At 30.5% G+C, this 22,914-nt stretch overlaps 2 protein-coding genes across 2 annotated transcripts; both read left to right on the plus strand.

Moving 5' to 3' along the window:
- Positions 1-1,107: 1,107 nt before the first annotated feature.
- HELRODRAFT_167980 (hypothetical protein) lies at positions 1,108-2,676 on the plus strand (the record flags this gene model as incomplete). Its single annotated transcript, XM_009013688.1, has 3 exons — positions 1,108-1,136; positions 1,385-1,521; positions 2,492-2,676. 3 exons carry the CDS (start codon positions 1,108-1,110, stop codon positions 2,674-2,676), a joined length of 351 nt encoding a protein of 116 aa, XP_009011936.1.
- A 16,453-nt stretch (positions 2,677-19,129) lies between these two features.
- HELRODRAFT_156393 (hypothetical protein) lies at positions 19,130-22,843 on the plus strand (the record flags this gene model as incomplete). Its single annotated transcript, XM_009013689.1, has 10 exons — positions 19,130-19,264; positions 19,369-19,497; positions 19,613-19,672; positions 19,756-19,829; positions 19,990-20,077; positions 20,987-21,055; positions 21,304-21,493; positions 22,155-22,320; positions 22,480-22,630; positions 22,721-22,843. 10 exons carry the CDS (start codon positions 19,130-19,132, stop codon positions 22,841-22,843), a joined length of 1,185 nt encoding a protein of 394 aa, XP_009011937.1.
- Positions 22,844-22,914: the final 71 nt, after the last annotated feature.

A 22,914-nucleotide genomic window follows, 5' to 3' on the forward strand; every position in this document is an offset into this window, starting at 1 on the left:
CAAATTCTGTAATAATGATTTGCTGAGTGACAACATTAACATTTCTAATTGTTTAAAAGCCAACAATAAACATAAATTTAATGATTAAGTTGCTAGAAGCATGAATAACATTTACGAAACATTGTTGTAAGTGCAATAAAATAAACAGCATGTTAATAAGAAACAGAAATATCAATCTAACATACATCAACCCCACAACCATCAATCCAACATAACATCCAACATCAATCCAACATACATATCATCTTCAAATTCAATAAATATAATTCTTTCCTTCCTATCTGAAGAGTCTTACATGTGTCATTATTTCAAATAAAGAGCCTTAAAATATCTCTGTGCAAATAAATGAAGAAGCATACGACAATGTCCGATGACCCACTTCATTTACAGCCCTCGAAACTTCTGCGTCTTCTAAGATTTATTGTTTTCTCTTCATGAAGAAATTTTTTTCCGAAATATAATCTTTTTACCAATTTTTAAACAAAATAATTTGTTGCTTATTGGAAAATTAAGGAACCCGTCAAAATTCGGATTATGCAAAAGCCTCGGAACTCGGATTCCTACAATAGAGCAGTGATTATGATCAATAACAAAATAAAAGAAAGCATTTCTAAAAGTTTTTCGCCATTAATTAATAACCTCAATCAAAAACTGTCAAAATATTTTAGAAATTTAGAAAACTTAACAGAAAAGCTCGATCAATAATGCGGTTTAGGAAGAGTTTCTTCATTTGATACCCGTTTCAGAACCGACAAAACATTCGTCCTTAATTAAAAATAACAGCGATTAAGCGTGGCAACCGCGATCTTTAAAATGTTAGCAACTTTCTAAGTCGGAGGACTTATAGGGTATTATAATTTAAAATTATCACCCAAGCATATTGTTATTTAAATTTCTTACCTAATCTGATTTAACCCATTAGTGCCTACAGCACCTTAATAGGGTGCGGTCATTATTTTCTTTAGAACTCTTCAGACTTAAAAAAATATTTACAGTTTTAGGTAATATTAGCGTTGTTTATAATTTATAAGTAATTATTTCATTTCTTGTTGGTCTTCGCGGTAGATTGTTAGAAATTTCGTATTTTGTTAAAAAAAAGTTGATACAATGGCGAGTGCCAAAATGGCATCTAAAAAGTTTGTTTTTTTAATGTTTACATTAATAATTAATGTTCATTCTTTTAATGATTTTTATTACAATTATTCCTACTTCTAAAATGTTTGAAAATCCGATATTTTAGTGCTCTCCACAAACTATTATTAGTTTCTCAATAACTGCACCTTATAAAGGTGCAGTATGCAGTAGGCACAAATGTGTATATAAATGCATTTATTGGTTCATTTCTTTTTTTCTATTTTATTTTCCGTTATTTTTATACTTACAGATATACAGTCAATGAAGTTTTATCAATGTTGGAAGATGAAACGTTTTTGGATGCTGATGTAATTTTATTGCCTCCTTCTGGTAATTGTTCAGATGAAGATAGTGGTGACGAAGAAAGCACAAATGCTGACAATCTTAGTGCACAACAATCAAAGAAGCAATGTCAAACTGCATGTCGAGAAACCGATGTCAGTTCTTCATTTATGTGATTACGACAAATTAGATAAAAATGACAAATTGTCAAAAATTCGACCTTTATATTCGATGATAAATAGCAAATGTTTTGAGTATTTCTTGAATGAAGAATATTTATCAATCGATGAGTCCATGGTTCCGTACTATGGGCGACACAGCACAAAACAAAGGATAATGGGTAAACCAATACGAATGGACTACAAAATCTGGGTTCTTGCAACATGTGATGGCTATGTTGTTTAGTTTGATCAATATCAGGGAGCCAAAAGAACTGCCCATAGTGTGAGAAGTTCAGCCACAAACTGAGGTTTGGGAGAAAAAGTGGTGCTAGATTTGATGGAAGAGTTGCCACGAAATGTCCCATATAACTTATATATTGACAATTTTTTTACAAGTTTTCGGCTGTTACAAAAATTGAAAAAAAAAATTAAATGCACAGGAGTAATTAGATACAACAAATCCCATTATTATTCGCAAAATTTTGGAAAAGAAAGAAAGGGGATATTTTGAATGTATGACGGAAAAAAAATAATTTGTACGCCGTTGTTGAATGGAATGATAACAGAAGTGTTTATATGGCCTCCAACCATTTAGGAAGAGATCCAATAGGCCAAGCCTCTAGAATATCAGTTGAACAGCCACATGTTGTAAAGTTATACAATAAATTTATGGGAGGGGTCGATCGATGTGACAAAAACATTGCAGCATATAGGATTGGACTTAGAAGTAAAAAATGGTGGTGGTCGTTGTTTGCCTGGATTCCAGACATGGTGATGCAAAACTGCTGGCAACTTTATAAAAAAAAAACACGACGAGGATGAAAATTTGGATCTTTTGTCCTTCCGAAGAAGAGTAGTGCTTGACTATTTATCAATGTACAATTTACAAAAATGTACACCTGGGTGCCCTAAAGGAGAATTAACTTCGACAAACAAAAGAGTCAGCATCGATGTTAGAACTGACAGGATTGACCATTTTCAAAGCCAATTGGAAACTCAGAAGCGATGCGCTCACTGCCACAAAAACACAAGGAAAGGGTGCAAAAAATGTAATATAGGATTGCATGACATGATCATTGTTTTGAAATATGGCATATGATTGAAACTTAATGATTTTAATTTTAATTATTTAAATGCTTTGACATTGATGTACACATTTATGCCTACTGCACCTCATTAGGGTGCAGTCATTGGACTCATTCTTTTAAACTATTTTTTTTCAATTTGATGAATAATTGTTTTTTACATTTTTATTTTATGTCAATGCTAATAAAAATTCATTTTGATTGAGTTAAAAAATTTGGGCATTAATAGGTTAAAAGCTAACATCTCTTTGTGCGATAGGAAACGAATTAAAAAGCACAACCCTGGTTGCAATGCAAAGTAGCGGTAGTATCGTATGAATGAATGAACATTGGCTAAAAAATGGAAATATTAAACGCAGCTCTTGCAATTAACTTAGGATATTTGGGAGAAACCAGAGATGTTGTAAATAAAAAATTTTCAAAGTAAGAATGTTTTCCATAAAATTCATGTTAATTTATGAGCACTTTTGTAAAGTGTAAACCGTATGATTTAATATTATTTAATAATAATATTATTATTATTTTGCTGGATGTGTGTGATAGGTATGACCAACTGCTGATGTCCATTCCTCAGCCCAAAACCCCATCCATTAACAATTAGAATAATTTTCCTTAAAAAAAATATTGCTAAACAATATTTAAAATACACATTTAAATAATATACTTATAATTATGCATATATTTATTTATAATAAAAATTTGATCGGAAAATGAAATTGTAAAATTGATCGAACCGTCACATAATAGAGAAGATATTAACGATTCCATGGAAGAAGTGTGATCATGGAGGCTATTGTTTCTCAGCATTGCTGCTAATTTCCTCCTTGTGTCCCTCCCTGTGAGATCACAAATGAATGCAATGTTGGTAGTAAAAACAACAATGTTCTCATTGTTAATAAAATTATTCTTCAACACCAACGTAACTGCTTAGTAAACTTAACGTCTTTCAGTGTACTAATAACCTTGTAATGTAACAAGTTTACTGATTCTTGAAAGATAAAACTTATACATTAAAATAAAAAAAAAATTAATAGGGCAATATTTATTGCTATTACTACCATTCATATGTGTCTATGTTTAAAATTGTTGCAATTTTTAACGTCATCATTAGTGTTTACTTTATGACGTATCAGTTTTAGACTTTCACATCTTTAACTTATATTCATTCAGTTTAATAATTTCAAAAAAGGTAACGTTGTTATATTAAAAATGCTCTGAAAGCTTACTTTCTGACTGAATAAGAATAAAGTTAATAATTAATATAAAATAAAGACATACGATGAAGAAAGCTCTTCTTTGAAAATCGTCAACCATCATTTATTGATTAATTAGTCATAACGTTATCGTTAATGCTGCTGTAATTGTTTTCCAAGCAGCAGAAACACCGACAAAAATTTGAGAGTTAGGATAAGCTTGACCAAATGACCAGCGTCAATCATCATCATTTTTACTTGTCATAATGCGTTAATGCTGCTGTAATTGTTCGCCAAGCAGCAGAAACACCAACGACAATTTGGGAGTTACGACATAGTTTACAGTTTTAGAGTTTGAGTAGTAAATGCAAAATTTTACAACACTATTTTCATTAGCTACTATCACGTTTTTTTAATAATTTCTTTCATAATTTTTTCATCCATTTTGTTCGTTTGACAAAATGTTTGGACGGTGTTTTAATCTAGTATAAGGTTGTTTTGTTCTGCTAATGATTATTATTTTTATTGTTGTTGGTCATTTTATTTTTGTTATTGGTGGTGGTAATGTCGTTGTTTTTTGGTTGCCAGCGGCTCATAATATTTTCGGTCTTTTTAGAGTTTGCTTCATCTATTGTTCTTTAAAAGTTGTGCATATAAAATATTAGCATTGTTATTCAAATAATCACAAGTTGATTTTTAATGAAAACAAGCAATTAGTCCTTTTCTAGTTTTTTTGAAAGCTTGTCAAATCGTTTTAATAATAAAACCCTTTATAGAACTAATAATTAATATTTTCTCAACTCTAGTTTAAATATAATGGACTGTCAGCAGCAATGCTGAATGAGGAAAAGAGGTTCATTCATTGAACAAAACAAGAAAACGCTCACTATGAACTTTCCAAAGGAACGAATGAGTGAACATTTACAAAAGCAAGGAGAGACAGTAGCTGGCCGACAATTTGATGGCCTGCGTAAACAGTGGAGGAAGGGAGAAACACGTAACAACAAAGCCAGTCTGCTCTTGATAGATAAGAGTTTATATAAACTCCTCCATGCATTCGGGGTCAGAGGTCATCATATTTTAAAACTCTGCTTACATGGTTCATCATGTGTACAATGTTATCAACTTGTTTGCCGTATAATTCAACTCCCATCATGTACTGTAACGATTATAACATGGTCAGTCACTTTTTTTAGTGAATCCAATATTTTTTTAAGCATCAAAAGTGAGAGCGATGAAAACATCGCTTCCCCCATCAACCACCATCCAAAGAACATTTATTCATACATTTTATTGTTGAAATGACTAATGTGTATTCCATAAAAGATAAAACATTTTGAAACAGATAATGAATCAGGAGATAATTTGACCATTCTTGTTGCCGGCTACAAAAATTATTCTAATTTAAAACTATAAGTTCAAAAAATTGTAGCCCATAAGTAATTGGTATTATATAGGATATATATATATATATGCGTGTGTGTGTGCATTTTGTGGCAGTATATGCATATATATATATATATATATATATATATATAACAGGTAGAAAATAATCAATTTATAATGATATAGATATAGATCATAAAAAATGGATACAAATAAAAAATAAAAGTTAATTCGACTTCTATGAAAATTGACTTTGAAAACATTTGTATTAGAAAATTATTAAAGCGAAGCCACAAAATGACAATTGAGTAAGTTGAAAAATCCCGAACCTGAAAATCGTGTATGACGTGCACTGTTCAATTATTAATTAGGAAGATTATAAATTATTTGTAAAAACGAATTGAAAATATTTTTATAACTCCCGCCTATTTCTTAGTTTAATATTTGAATTTAAAAAAAAAGCAATATGGTGGCTACTGCAAGATTAAAATGAAATTCCATTAAAAAAAAGCATTAAAAGGAGTCTCGTGATGAGCGATCTTTATAAACACGAAAATTGGAAAATATAAAACTCAAAATTATTTTTGATTATATTTAAGAATTGCTTTTGGGAGCTTCCAGATAAGATTAGTTAATAGATTAGTAAATATTAATTATATATATGAAAAAATTGAATAGAACACGTACACCGCATGCACACACGCATAGAGCAGAGCACACACATCACTTTCAAACACATCGACCACACACACTATATCTACTGTATATTTATATATACGAATATACATTGTATATATCATTTCGAATGATTTTAAATGGCTATGAAAAAATTGATAAAAAAGCTTTCACGCAATAACGTATTCTTCACAATTTATATTAGGAGTTTGAAGCCATTTGAAATGCTTCTTTTCTATCAAAGTGAAATCAATAAAAATACCAGCAGTCTCACTTGAAACACCACCATCAATCATGTTGTACCGTTAAGTGAATACAATATACCATATCTTCTCCATTCTTCTTGCTCCTATCCACTTCAGTCTTCATGATCATCACCAATAATATCACTACCATCGCCACGGACATCATCATCATCATCGCTAACACCGTTATCAGCATCATCATTGTCGTTGTCAGTGTCATCTTCCTCATCATATCATCACCATCGTTGGTGCCACCATCAACATCCCCATCCGTCTCCATTTTGTTCTCGTTACATGATCTTTAATTATTCTGCCAGAATTTTTCTACATGATTCATACAGATATAGATACAGGTACAAAAACTTTTATGATTCCTAAGGAGAAAATAGAAAATTCAACAGAATTCTCATGGAGTGAACGTCTGAATTGTTTTCTCTAGAAGAATTTGTAAGCAAAAACCAGAGAATAATCAGAAGATAATTTAAACAGCAACCGGAGCATTAAAGAAAAAGCATTAAAGTCAAATTAAAGAAAAGTCATGTTTAAAAACAACTTTAAGATATGAAATATAACCAAACTAAATTATAAAAATATATAATTGGAAATTAAAGAGAATGAAGATATATCAAAAATATATAATTGGAAATTAAAGAGATTGTAAGATAAAAAAATATAATTAGAAATTAAAGAGAATGTAGTAACATGATAGGTGTCGAAATGTAATTCCTCACATTTTCTCATTTCCTTCATTCTTCTCTGTTCGATCCCGACTAGAAAATAAAATAAAATGTCTGGAAAGCATCATCGTAAGATAAAGGAATGATAACCTTATTGTATGGCTTTCCATGACAACAGCACAACAACATACATAACACCATTCACCATCTCATTAAAACTTCCACAACCGAATAATTTTTACTATTATATATTATATACTATTATGGTACAGCAGACATACAGCTAATATCAAAACTGAAATTAGTTGCATGTGATTCATTCGACCTAACTCAAAGTAACTGGAGCATATGATCTAATTTAAAGGACAGCTAACCATCTCCATGTTAAATCATCGGGCCATGAAAATTGTTTTGAAAGCGAAAAATTTTATTTATAAATTTTACTTTTAAATTCACATTAACATCCCAATTTTCAAAGAAACAGCAATTTAAATAATAAAGCTTTTTTAAACCGATTTTCTTAAAAACAAATTAAAATGAAGCAAGAAAAAATTGTTAAAGTAGTTATTAGGCTGAAACTAGTTAGATGTGCATTTTGAAGTTTTGTAATTTTGTTTACTGATTCATATGCCCCATCGATCAATCATTCACGAACTTATTCACTCAATCACTCACTCATCCTTTTGAATATTTGTGCTTCCCTCATTAGTCAATTCTTCAAACATTCATTCATTCACTCATTCATTACATCTGTTCGTTTATTCTTCTTCGTGTTCTCATCAAGGCCTATCATTCATCACCGTCTCGAACCGCCCCCGCAGCACAACCATCTTCATCCTCTTCCTCCTCGTCCTCATCTACTTCCTCATCATCCTCGTTCCCGTCATCAACCGCCTACGCCTAACGATGTAACAGGCATTACTGCAGAGCGTGCGCCATATTTTTTGAATGTGAATTTGTGAGCACTTCATATGCTTCATGTAGTGCAGAAAAGGGTGATGTGTGCGTGCATGGGTTGGTGCATTATTTTTGCGAGCAAGACTTATAAACACACACGCACACCACACACACACAAATATATATATATATATATATATATATATATATATATATATATATATAAGCGTTGTGAACATGTGAAATATCTCATTATGCTACTGATGTCGCGTGTGTCTGCATGAGTTATCACACGTATGTTCGACGAAAATTTTTCTGTACTTCGATGACACACGAATATGTCTTTCGTACAGGTTGTCGCATAAAACTATTCTTTATAACAGTTCTCGCTTCAAGATCTCTTTGCAATCAAATCAAGTTACTGCAATAGCAGTGCCAGGCACTTTACCGTTACACCATCTCGGTCCTTACATACATATATAAATATAAAAATTGTTTGTTGGAAGAATATTGGTATTATTTAGTTGAATATTTATTGCTAGTTTACGTTTATCGATGAAAATTGATTCTGCTATATAGCAGAAACACATGATTAACTTTAATTCTAATTAAGTTACAGTCAAAGTCGCTGTAAAAACAGACACAAAGACGGAACAATCTATATAACTACACTGATGATGGCAGTTGATGCCGAAAAGAGCTTTTCTTTAGTAATAACTTTATTAATAATGTTTTGTCAAAAAATGTCAAATATTAAAATTTTTTTATTTAACCTTAATAAACTTCATCAAAATGATAAAAATCTCGTTAGAAAAATTGAGAAACTCAACTACAAGTTGAATAATGCCGAAAACGAAGTAATCTTTATAAATAACTGTGTATACATATATATACAGTTATATATATATATATATATATATATATATATATATATATATATTTGTTTGGGTTACCAAAATTTGAGCATATCAGTCATTTGTTTATATCATCTGGAATTTTAAAAGTTTACCAGTTACACATTCTTTTCACGTTAATGTTTTTTTTATAAATTATTTAAACTAAATTTGTGTCCTTCCTTGTGCCACCAATTAAATCATTTAATCAATAATCGATCAATATTTTTAAGACATAATATAGATTTTTATTTTCCTAAACCTCGTACTAACTTTTTTATTAATTCCGTCTTTCATGTCTCTTGTCGACTTTGGGACTTATTACCAATTCACGTAAAAAATTTGAATACTGCTGGTTTATTTAAAAATTCAGTTTATCTATTAATCTTATCGAATCATTTTTCCTCTTTCATTACCGGTGTAACTATGCTATTGTTTTCATTTGGTTCCTAAGGTTTTTGTCGATTAATTATTACTATTTTGTTTGGTTCTATTTTTTTTCTTTCTTTTACCACTTAATGTTTATCTTTGTTCGAATTTTATTCCAATTTCTGTTTCGGTGGCCCAACAAGTGCAAACTTCGGGTCTCCTAGTATTATGTATTTAATGATACTTTACTGAATAAAAGATTATTTGAATTGAATTTGAATTGAATTGAATTGAATATATATATAAACTTATATGAGTCTTTTTTGTTTATGAATTTGGACGCTTTTGGAAACGTTGTAGACTTTTGAAAGTAGTTTTTTTTATGAATTATGGTCACGTGAATTTATTACAAACGTAGCGTACCTAGATACATCTATCTATTCAACTGATTCAATAAGGATAAATGTAAAACAGAAAAATAACGACTTGTCGCAATAAATTCATGATTTGTTCGAAGGTTATTACCGTTAAAGGAGCTAACAAGTGTGAATGCATCTCTTTTAATGTGAATCTGTTAACAATTAAACAGGATATGTCTTATGTTCAGAATAAGAGAGTAAGTGGGAAGGTGGGAAAAATCAAATTTTTGAAATTATCTACCACAGTATTAACATTTAAATAATCAAAAATCAAATGAAGTGTATGCAACAAATATGAAATAAAATAGTGTGTTGTATTTTGATGTTCATATTAATTTTTATTTTCAAAATGCTGTATCAGATTACGAATTAAAATTGAGTAGTTTAGATATTTATGTGTTAGTTGAGCATTGAGCATCGGATTTCGGTAGAATCAGAGGCGTATTCAGAAAGGTAGATCTTGGGCTGAAGACCCCAGAATCGAAATTTTCGTTAATGTTACAAATAGTTATAATAAAAATTTTTTCTAAATTTAATGAGTTTTGTATTTAAATGGTTGGAGCTCTTGAAAACTTGAATATGTTATGAATATAAAAAATATTTTGTTTTTTTCCTGAAATTTTTTTAAGATCGTGTTTTTCAAAAGATAAAGGTGCAACCAAGGGGAGGCCTATTTACCAGCATACAAAACCTTCTTATGGGTTGAAGCAGGAATATGCAAAGAACCTCAATTTTTTCAACTTTTAATTATTGCTCCAAACCACATAACTAGAATAATAGGACTAGTCGATCAATTCGATCTATCGGTCGGGCTATTTGTCGTGCTTGGATTGTTGGCGTACGAAATTGCATGGATTTTAACGAGCAAGCTAAATGAAATATTTACTTGATTTAATATGCTTAAAACATTGTAGTAATTCTATTTAATTTTAATAATGATAAATAGAATTATGTATTATTAAATTATTTTTGTTAATTTGAATATAAAAATTGCTTTTGGTCCGGTGAAATCCGGTGGCTTACTGAAGCCGAAGATTGGCTTAGTAGGATTGAACTATAGTCACCCTTTTTTACACTATTCGATCATGTTAAAAATTGGTTTGCTTATGAAATAAACGGCCTAAATAAATCAAAATTGTTATTTGAACAACTATCTTCATTATATTCAATGAATATTTTACATTCTGCTGGTGCTCATAAGAAACTGGCTGCTGAAATCATACGTTGGCTTACAGCAGTGGCTTACAGGGTTTCATAGAACTTTTACGATAGCACTTTTTTGTACATATAATGCATTAAATAAATCAATATATTCATATCACAATTATTTTTGTCAGTATAAATATAGAAATTGCTTTTGTCAGGTGAAAAACAGTGGCTTACTGAAGCCGTAGGTTGGCTTAATCGGATTTTTTCTCATGTATACAATACTATGAGATAAATCAATCAAACAATCAGTCAGTCGGTCGGTCGGTCGGTCAGCCAGCCAGCCAGCCAGCCAGCCAGCCAGTAAGTCAGTCAGTCTGTCAGTCAATCAATCAACCAACCGATCAATCAACCGATCAATCAATCAACTAAATTGAATGAACCAAATAAACAAAAATAAAAACAAAAAAAAATAAAAATAAAAAAAATTTGCAAGGCCTGTTCAAACTCGAACAAACAGTTAACCGTACAGATCTACAAACAATTTCGAGATTTTAGTAAAGAAAGAAAAACACAATAGTTGCTTTTATTTGAATTCATTCAAAAATGAAAAGTGACGGTTAATTAAAATTTTAAAATGTCAATTTTTTTAAAAATTCGTATTTTAAATAAACAAATATAACAAAATATCGACCGATAAAAATAATTATTATCCATTATTATTATTATCATACACACTCCTTAGAAGTTCTCGAAGGATAATAAACCACGTAACATGAACATTTAGTAAGAACAGTTCACAACATATAATGACTAAATCAACATACTAAACAGAAATAATTTATACATGCATATATACAAAGTAAATCAAGAAATATCCAAAAATTATATAACCAATTTTAAAAAAAAACTAGAAACCAGTCAACATTTAATGAATAAATAAATAGACATTATTAAAAAGATTGTTCAAAAAGGTACAATTTAAGGCGACGACGAGAATGAAATGTAGTTTGTTTTGTTGGTGTGGTGTTGTGAAGCGAAAACAAACACATCACACAAAACTAGTAAGAAGTCGCGAGAATAATAGTCAGTCACCTACTTATAATAAAATTACTCTCAGGGCCCTAGCTTACTTATAAACATTGATTCAACTCACTTACCTACAAATTTTTATTTCTCGTTTTAGATGTTTCAAGTATTTTATTTAACATATTTTAGCGTTTTTATTTTACTTGAAGCTTTTTAACTAATGTTAAGCCCTAGCCTACCTACAATTGTTTAACTCATCTCAGTCCCTAACTTACCTATGAATTAAATTAAAGCCCGGTTCACGGTAAAGAAAATATAAAGTTGGAGAAACATAGCAACAACGACACCGAATGAATGGATGTTGTGTATGTATGTGTTGTAATGATGTGTGTGTATGGCCATTCGACAAAGGCAGAATGTTGAATGCGGTCCGGTTCCTACGTTGTCCTCCAAAACTGGTGCCAGTCCTCCTCGAGATTGTTGTTGAAACACAGCCCGTGTTGATGGAGAAAGATAGAGAAAAAGTAGATTCTCATCAGAAAGCTTAGCGGTGCCTGCATCTCAAATTGTTTAATAAAAATAATCCTATCTCCCTATTCAATTACCTTAACTAATCTTTATTAAATTGTTAATGGTACGATAGTCGAAAGTGCCCCTTCATTCTTCCTCCTTGCACAGAGGTTCACCGACAGCCAGGGCACCAGATAGAAAACCATTGCCGTGCGGATAGTAGACTATTGCCGTGCGGATAGTAAACCATTTGCAGTCCGGAAGCCGTGCGGGTAGTAGACTATGGCCGTGCCGCATGGTAAATCATTATTACCGTGCAGATAGTAAACCATTGCCGGTACACCACTGGCCACCAAGGCTTACCTCTGACAACAGACTTCGAAATTCAGAGTCTATCGGCTATCGTGCCCTCAACTTACCTATTCATTACAATTAAGCCCTAGCTTACCACCTAAAATTACAATAAAACTCAAGAGCCCAATTCATTTGCCAATCGGCACCCACCCCACCACCTACGTAATGCCTAGGGCTCCAACTTAGTAATAACATAAAACTTAAACCCTAAATCTATTAATGAGTTTGTGTTACAACGTAGCCTTAACTTACCTATTCATTACATTATGGCCCTAGCTTACCTAAAATTACAAAACTCAAGAGCCCAATTCATTGGCCTTTCGGCACCACCCCACCACCTACGTAATGCCTTGGGCTCCAACCTAATAATAATAATGTAAAACTTAATAACTAACTTACCTCTCGATACACTTACAGCGTTTATTTAATTTAAATTACAAGATTGTTCCTGGAATTAAATTATAGCTTTTAACTACCTATGAAATTAAATTACTCTCAACCTTAGTAATAATAAATTAGAATGTGTAATGAAAATAAAATAACGCTCAAATACTAATATGTGTTTATGTATGTATTTGTGTGTGTATAATACGCTGATGCGTGTAATGTGGGTGCGAGAAAAAATAGAAGAGATAAACTTACGCTGTCTACCTATTCAACTACATTAGTGTTGGATGCTTCCTATCTATCCTACCTACAATTAAAATTATGCCTATCTAACCTACCTATATAGCTACTTAATGTAATTGTGTGTATGTGCATTCTTACTTAATGTTAAATTACAGAGAAAAACAGAGAAAAAAGAATAAAACGTATCCCAGCCAGGCGTATCTTCTTTGCCACTGAATGAACGAACGTAGCCTGACATCTTCCACGATGAATTCCTTTGGAAGCTTCAACCTGAATAAAATGGATGAAATGGAAAAATCTTATTTGACTAATTTAAATGAAAATAGAAAAACGAGCCGCGGTGAAACCCGCCGGAAAAGCCAGCCAACTGGCAAAAAAAAGAACCGCAAAGAAACCGTAAAACGTACCCCAGCAGGGCGTGCATTCTTTGCCACCGAATGAACGAACGTAGCGTGACATCACAACCATTCTGATCGTCCACGATGAACTTCTCTGGAAGCTTCAACCTGGATAAATGAACCTGAAAAACCTAAATGGATGGAAAAATCTTATTTATTCAATTTAAATGAAAATAACCGCAAAGAAACCGACCGGTCGGCAAAGAAAAGAGAAAAGAAGAAAAGAAAGGTATCTATATAAGATTTATGCTCTATATAACTCTATATAACTCTATATAACCATGCATACTACCAAATTCAATCAATAAAAATCCCACTAAAACCAGGAACTACAGCGTACCTGCTGAATGTATGATGTGAAACAAATAAAACACAAAACAAAAATCACACCACCAAGTAGAGTAAAAGAATAGGAGTCCCTAACCTACCTATGTAACTAAATTACCTTATGCCCTAGGCATACCTTTATAATAAATTAATTTTTACCTCACCTACCTATGCTTCATTAACTTAACTCAAGACTCATGAAGAAAGAGAAAAAGGAGTAAAACCGAACATAAAATACTACCACACAAACAAACATGATGTATGTATGTATATATGAGCAACCGTTAAAGAACCCACCTAAAATTAAAAAAATACCACCTACAAACATTCAAACCACCTACAAACATGCAAACTCTATATAACTCTATAATAACACTATATAACTCTATATAACTCTGTATAACTCTATATAATAAAATAAATAAAAATAAAAAAATTTTAAAAATAAAATAAATGAGATCAGACAGACTGCTTCAAGCGAGGCAGAATGCTGATCTGATTTTCATGTTGTCTCAGCTCCTCTATTTATACTCGTTTCAACCATACACTCTCATCATTTCAATCATTCGCATCAGTAAGAAACTTGTTTAATGTATATACTGCACTATTATACAGTTTTAACCACAATGCTAACCGTACTAAATTGAAGTCATCGAACGAACGCCTTCGAAACTTTCTGGTTGGCTGATTGAATCTGCTATATTGCTTTTCATATGAACATATAATCTAATATAATATAATTTAATTATTTGTATACATGGATTCCAGTCACTTTATATATATATAATAAAAATTCATTATAAAAGCAACAGTAATCAGTGCTATATATGTAAGCACGCAGTTCAAATTTTCCGGGGAGAATTCAAAATTGTTTGAGACTACACCTCGCTTAACATCCAATTCCAAGCCGAGCCTAGCCAAGCTGAGCCAATATGCATAAATTTAAAGGCGCTTTTATGTTAATATTTTGCTCGCTATATTTATATATTTTATAAATTCATTATAAAAAACAACAGTAGCCATTACTATATATATACGCACGCAGTTCAAATTTTTCGGGGAGAATTCAAAATAGTTTGAGACCACACCTTGCTTTACATCCGATACCAAGCCAAGCCAAGCCAAGCTGAGCCAATATGCATAGATTTATAAGCGCTTTTATATTAAAATTTTGCTCGCTTTTTAAACGAATATCCCAATATAACAAATTCTCCATCCTATTTTAACTTTCTTTGATGTTTTTTAATCAGTCAGGTCACAAAAATCATTATCGATATCGCAATGAAATCAATTTGAAATTTTTTTTTAATTATTGATAAAATTTTTAAATTGTTGGTAAAAATAACTAGTATATATAGTGTAGTAAAACGTTTAAAATTTTCTGAGCAAATTCAAAATAATTTGAGACTACACCATAACACAATTGTACAATTTGAATGTGTAAATACAACGTTATAAATTTTTTATAACTAGTGTATATATCCATCTATTTCTTTATTTAGTTCTGCCTGTGTATAATATTTTGTCAAATTTATTTGATAGGAATTGAATATAACCTTTATACCGGCTGATTAACTACCATGCAGTAAAATAACTACTGTTGACACCATTTCCTCCAACGATTTCGCAACGAATTGCCCATACCATATAATTAGAAGAAACTCTTTCAATCAATGTTTAAATTTTTATATTGTCATTTATTCTTTCGTTTTTGTTTCTGTACTAATTTTCGTGTCAGATACAATAATTTAGTTTTTAAGTAAATTTTCATTTTCGTAGCTATACACAAACATGCCTACCTGTTGCATTAAAAATTGCATTAATAATAAATAGAAATGAGAAAATTTCTGATGCATCTTTTCACAGGTTTATTTTCAAATTAAATTTACACTAAAATAAATGTAACAATATCCCTATACTCATTGAATAGAACTATTTTGTTTTACAATTACATATATTTTATTTTATAGACTATTATAATTTATAATGCTATCATGGATTACCATTTTATTATTAAAAGCAATACTTAAGAAATGCACAAGTTTCTGTAACAGTTTATAAAATTTCAGATTTCCTCAAAATGTAAAAATGCAAAACGACTGGATTAAGTGCATCAGACAGGAAATAAATGATTTCAAATGGCTTCCATCAAAAAATGCAAGAATATGCAGTGACTATTTCTGTAACAAAGATTATAAGGGTTATGATGGAGAAAGGAAGGTAATGCTGAAGGAAGCATTCCCATGTTTTCAAGTTAGTTATATTTATATGTCATCAGTTACACAAGGAAGCAATTCACATCATCATTGTACATTGCAACATTCTTATCTATACAAAAAATATAAAATGCATTCAACAATATTCCATGTATTTTATTAAAACTTAGAAAGGGCATAATGACATTGTGAATAATAAACCCTGCTTAGGACTGGGATCATCATCATCATACCAATCACCATTACAAGTAGAGTCAATTTTATATTAATGCTTAACAAGTTAACTAAATTGGCATAATCAAGTTTTTATATGAAATACACATCAAGTATTTAATGTAACAAATAAATTAACAGAAAAATTTCTGGAAAAGTTTAAAAAAATTAGAACATATGACTCTGATCAAAAATCATTCGCGTTGACACTGCATTTGTATGGGCATAAGGCATATGATTATCTTTGGACAAATGGCTTACATCTTCCTCACACTAGGACATTAAGAAAGTAATCTTGTCATACCTGTTCAATAATTTTAATAAGATTGTTTTAAATAACTATTCTCAATGTCATTTTATTAACACTACATTAAAAGGTTGATAACAAACATTTATTATAATATAAGAAAGAAAAAAAGACGTAGGTGTAAGGCAAAATCTTACTGGAACTATTATTTTTAGCAATTTATGATTTATTTTTTTATTTATGACTTTATCCATTTTCAATGATACCGATATTTTTAATTATTATTATCCAAATTATACTCATGCCTATATAAATTAATTTGATTGTGGCTATTTCTATGCTTCATTATTTTATTTACTTGCCATAGGTATGCACAGCATTTAATAAATTAATGATAATAATTAATCAATCAATCAATCTTTGTTTTGCGTCCAGAGACCCGGTTTCCCGAGGTATTAATAATTAATAACACAACATTCTAAGTGCATAAAATATAATAAATTAAAAGTACAATTTTTACAAACCTCATTGGTTATGGTGATGTGGATTCTTTAAAACTGAATGATCATGATCTAACAAGTCATGGATTGATGAATCACTGGAATCACACATTATCTTTAATAAATTTAATAACAATATGTACTACAATTTAAGAATGAGGAATATTTTGTAAAACATTAAATGAAAAAAAATTTAGTTTGAATCACTCATAATTAATAAATTTTAATTAAATTGCAAGTTAGCTTGGGGAGTTTGAAGCTTGAATTGAACAAATTACAAAAGTGTTTATTTTATAAAATTGATTGATAAGTTGTTTAATATATTTATTTAATTTAGTTAGTATATTTTTTATTCCCAGACCTAAGAATTGTAAATAAAAATTTTAAAACCAATCAAGCAATAGAATTTAGGATCTTAGGAACAAGTGCTGTTAGTCGTTAGTGTAGTAGTAGTATGTGGTAGTGTAGTGGTTGGTAGTTTCTAGTAGTCTAATCTGTCAATGCTCGTTAGTGTTATCTGTTATTTATTTCAATTAGTAATTAGAATCAGTAGAGTTTAGTTTTAGCTTAATTATTAGAGTTTAGTAATTTAATTACTAATTAGTCGTCGTTTAGTGTTGTTACAGTTAATGAGTTGTTAAGTGTTGTTGGTGGTTCACAAAAAATTTTTTTATTTAAAATGCAAAAAGATACTTAACCGTCATACAGCAATATCTATCATAAAACAGCATCTAGTATCACCTTTTAAAACATTTTGAAATTTTAAATAAAAGCAATATTCCGAAATTAGTAAATATACGATCGTAACTTTTGACTTGGGCGAAAAAAAATCACTTTCCAATTTCCCTCCGGAAGTAAGCTCCTTGTTCGACCGTCAAAAATGAGCGAAGGCCGTTATATTTATTCTATTTATATGGGTGCAACAATATGCAATCATCTTTAATACCAAAAATAAATGCTAATAATGTGAATGAAACAAGAATATAGAAAATAATAATGTAATAATATAATATAATAATAATAATATAATAAGATCACATAATTTTTTAGTGTGTTTTAAAACATAAATATACAGTAATTTTAGTAAGAAAAACAACTACATTGACTGATTTAATGTGTATTTTTATGTGTTTTTTATTTAGCAGTAATAATAAAGTAAAATTATGATACAAAAGTTGAAAATTTTTTTGTGAGTTGAAATCCGGAGTCGGTGTCAAAAGAGTAGAAAATCTAGGGCAATTGTTTTATTTCAATTTTTATGTTTATTCCGTGGTTTATAATCTATATTTGTAAATGCTTATTATTGATCTACGATATGTTCATGTGGTATAGTTTAATTTCTGCACTAAATAAGCATGATACATTTTTTGTTAAAATTTGGCTTTCTTTGACATAGTGTTGGCTAAAATACTTCTCAAACTTTACGAGGTTTGTTTGCGTAAGGCTTGTTTTTTATGTTGAAAACTCCCCTCCTTTACAGCCATAGTGTGGTTTAGTAGGCCTAAGTATAAGTAATAAGCACGGTAGGTAGTAAGTTTTAAGTACAGTGAGTAGTTAGTACAGTAAGTAGTACATTGCAACTCGAAAGTACATTACAAGCATAAGTGTAGTTTGCAGTATTGCAGCATAATAGTTCATCTCAACACAACTACAATACATTACGACTACATTACGATTACAATTACACATAAACTTGGGTATGTGCTTTTTTATTTAAATTAATTCAAATAAATTATTAAAATAAAAAAGTAAAACTGTAAACATAAAATTATAATTAATTATTATAATATATTTAATTTAGCTACAATTACTTGACTTGAGTTTTTTGCATAAGAATTTATATTTGATTTTTTTGGCTTTATCAGAAATGGCTCTCAATTTTCTGGCAAGAAAAAGTGCAATAACATGGAATGCCAACAAACTAGCTTGTGCTGTTAGAAGCAAGTAAAGAAATTTCAGTTTTTTAGATTTTTTTTTACATTCAAATTTCTATTTTATTTTTGGTTTTATCTTCATATTTAGAGTAGATATGAATAAAATTTTTCAGTTTTAATTTATAAGTAAGTATTTTAGAATTTTGTGGCTGTTTAATTTCACAAATAAAAAATGTTTTAACCATAGATTTAGTTGGAGCAATGTTGAAATGGGCCCTCCTGATGCTATTCTTGGAGTGACAGAAGCCTACAAGAGAGATGCAAATCCAAAAAAGATCAATTTGGGAGTAGGAGCATACAGAGATGATAATGGGAAGCCATTCATTTTGCCATCTGTTCAAAAAGTATAAGATTTTAATTTAATTATGTGAAAATATAGAAACATTATATTATAGTTGAGTATACAATTATATACATATATGTTTTCAATTTCGATCAAATTATCTAGGCTGAAGAGATCTTGAGAGAAAAAAACATGGATCATGAGTACCTCCCAATTGGAGGATCTGCTGAGTTTGGACAACTTGTGGCCAAGTTGGCATTCGGAGATGACAGTCCCGTGGTTTTAAATGATTTGGTAAATTAATTAATTTTTACAGATTGTCCATTCAAATTAACTTAAAATCAAATTATTTTATCGCAACAATTTCTTTTTCTTTACATTTGTGTTTGCCATTGATTATTATTTGCAGAATTGTACGGTTCAAAGTATTTCTGGTACAGGTTCTCTCAGACTTGGTGCTGCTTTTTTGGTTTGTGGAATGAATTTTTTGAAATGTTTATTATAAATTGCTTTAGTTGTCATTCATTGATGTGATGTTTGTGTTTTTTTCAGTCCAAATGGTATGAACCCAGCAAGACTGTTTACCTTCCTAATCCTACGTGGGGCAACCACATACCAATAATGAAGTAATCTATATGAAATATTAATACTGCTACCCAGTACTAAATAATCTTTTGCTTCTCAATTTCATAAATTCACAATTCGGTGGTTCTTGTTGGATGTGGTTGTTTTAATATTTTACCTGCTCAAGATGAAAGAAATTTAGATGAAACATTTCATACTCAGGCATTCAGGTTTGGAGACCAAGCAATACAGATATTATGACCCCAAAACAATTGGATTTGATTTCAAGGGAGCCATTGAGGACATAAGTGTAAGTGTAAGATTATATGTATTAACTTATTAGGCTAACAATCATTATTATTTAAAACTATGGAGCAATTAGAAACGTTATTTCTTTTTATTCACTAATCATAATTTTTTTACACTGCTTTAGGTGGTTTTATTTCAGTCTAGCAGAATTTTTTAAAACTGTATTTGATTCATTTTATTTTAAAAAACTTATTTCATATCATTATAAAATTATGTACCAATACTAAGTCTATCTAATTAATTGAAGTAGAAATTTCAGTTGAAGTTTAACAGCAAATTTATTTGTATGGCACAAGTTTGTTATGAAAATAATGTTTTTGGTCCGACAGATTTTTCAACTAATTTATTACCCTTCAAATAATTATCTTTTATCATTTAAAAAACTTAAACAAACTATTTAATTAGTTAGGCTAACAATCATTATTAATTAAAACTATGGAGCAATTAGAAACGTTATTTCTTTTTATTTACTAATCATACTTTTTTACACTGCTTTAGGTGGTTTTATTTCAGTCTAGCAGAATTTTTTAAAACTGTATTTGATTCATTTTATTTTAAAAATTATTGTTTTTCTTACTTATTGTCATTTGAACAACTTATTATTATATTACTATGATTGAGAATCTGATTTAATATAAGTTTTCTGCCTGAAAAGTATAATTACATTTCTTAATTTCAAAAGTCAGATTTTGGTTTCATTTATACCTTATGTTTGACATTATTGCTGAATTTTTTTTAATTTTGTATATTTGCATCAGAGTGACTACTAGATAAGTTTTTTATTGCTTTTTACTGTTATTTCACCTATTTTGGCAAGTGAAAGGAATTGAATTGGATTTTATCACTTTTATATACTCAATACCTTGTAGTTATATGATTAGAGATGAAGGGATTATTATTTAATTTTTAGAAAATTCCGGAAGGTTCCATCATCCTCCTTCATGCATGTGCCCACAACCCCACTGGAGTCGATCCAAAGGTTGGAATTTCTGTCTAGTCATGATTTGTTCATTGATCACAGTTTGTTTTTTTTGTTTCTGGTTTTATGTTTAACAATAAACATCTTGCCCAATAAATTAGCGTTGTTGTTTATATGATTGTTAAAGATTTGTGATTATGCTTGCATTGCCTAGCTGGCAAGTTCTGCTAGAAAGTGACGATTGGATTTCAAATTGTTTTCTAGCATTTCGTTTATACATTCCTATTTTTTAACATTTCTTTTTCCAGCCAGAGCACTGGAAGGAAATAAGCAAGGTAATAAAAGAGAGGCAGCTTCTTCCATTTTTTGACATGGCCTACCAGGGATTTGCCAGTGGCGATATTGTTCGTGATGCTTTTGCTTTGAGGTACTTTGTACAGGATGGACACTCTTCTATGTTGCTGTCACAATCTTTTGCCAAGAATATGGGTCTTTATGGTGCGTTTCGTTGATGTTTGTATGTCCTCATTTCAGTTGAGTGTTGTACTTGAAGAGTGATTCTGAGTGAATACTGATCATTCATTATTGATACGACAGTGCAACACATGGAGCATGTTCTATTTGAGTTAACTCTGATTGCGGTGCTTCCAAGTTGAAAATCATCTGTTTGAAATATTTAGTTTCAGTATTTATTATTAAAAGTATTTGTTTGAAGTATTTTATTGAAGTAATTAGTTAAAGAAAGCATTTAGTTATAATTCTGTGCAACTTTCACCAGATCGTGTTGTGTTCACTGATTATTTCTAGAAAATAATGTTATCACCAGCATGTCTGAGTCGGATGAAAAACCTGCCCTTCATAAATTTCCTACTCTGTGTAAAACTTTTTGACTCCCGACTCTGACTTCGGGTTCAGACTTCCAGAAAAATTTCTCAACTTTTGCATCATAATTTCACTTTATTATTACTACTAAATAGAAAATACTTTGTAAACGTTTAAGATCAATCAATTTAATTGTTTTTCTTTGTAAAATTTCTTTATTTTTATGTTTTAAAACATAGACATATTCATTTGAAAAAAATCCTACTCGGCGAATTTTCGACTCAGACGCTGGTCATCACTGCTTACCGTAAAGTCAACATACGTTTGTTGAATTCAGGCCAAAGAGTAGGCGGGTTCACTGTGGTTTGCACCTCGAAGGAAGAAAGGGATAGAGTGATGTCCCAAGTGAAGATCATCATAAGGCCTATGTACTCCAATCCTCCTCTGCATGGTGCACGCATCGCAACTACCATACTTTCTGATCATAAGCTCAGAGATATATGGTACACTTTTTTCATTTTTCAATATTTTCATCCCATTATTTCATAATATCTGTTAAGTTGTGCTTAGTTTTTTTTTATAATTTTAACTGGAAATGACCACGTATGTACATAAAATATGAATTTATGAACTTTTTCACATTTGTGCGCCTTTTTCTATAGGCTATCCGATGTTAAGTTGATGGCAGACCGGATAATTTCAATGAGAACAATCCTGGAGGCAAATTTGAAGAAGGAAGGGTCAGTCCATGATTGGTCCCACATCTCCGACCAGATTGGAATGTTCTGCTTCACCGGATTGAAACCCGAACAGGTAGTTCGTTCGTGTTTTATATTTCTAAATAACTTTTGTTGTTTGAAATAGCCAGCAATACTGTACATTTTTTACTTGTTGGTATGGCAGGTCGATAGGCTGACTAAGGAGTTTTCAATTTATTTGACTCGTGATGGCCGAATTTCTGTTGCTGGTATTACATCATCCAACGTCGGATATTTGGCTCATGCAATTTACCAAGTGTCCAAATAGTCCTAAGAATTCTGATGTTTAATGATACATTAGTGAAGTTTGATGTACAAAATTGTTAGATTGAAGTATTT

Source organism: Helobdella robusta, assembly GCF_000326865.2.
Source record: "Helobdella robusta unplaced genomic scaffold HELROscaffold_12, whole genome shotgun sequence".
NCBI classification, from domain to species: domain Eukaryota; kingdom Metazoa; phylum Annelida; class Clitellata; order Rhynchobdellida; family Glossiphoniidae; genus Helobdella; species Helobdella robusta.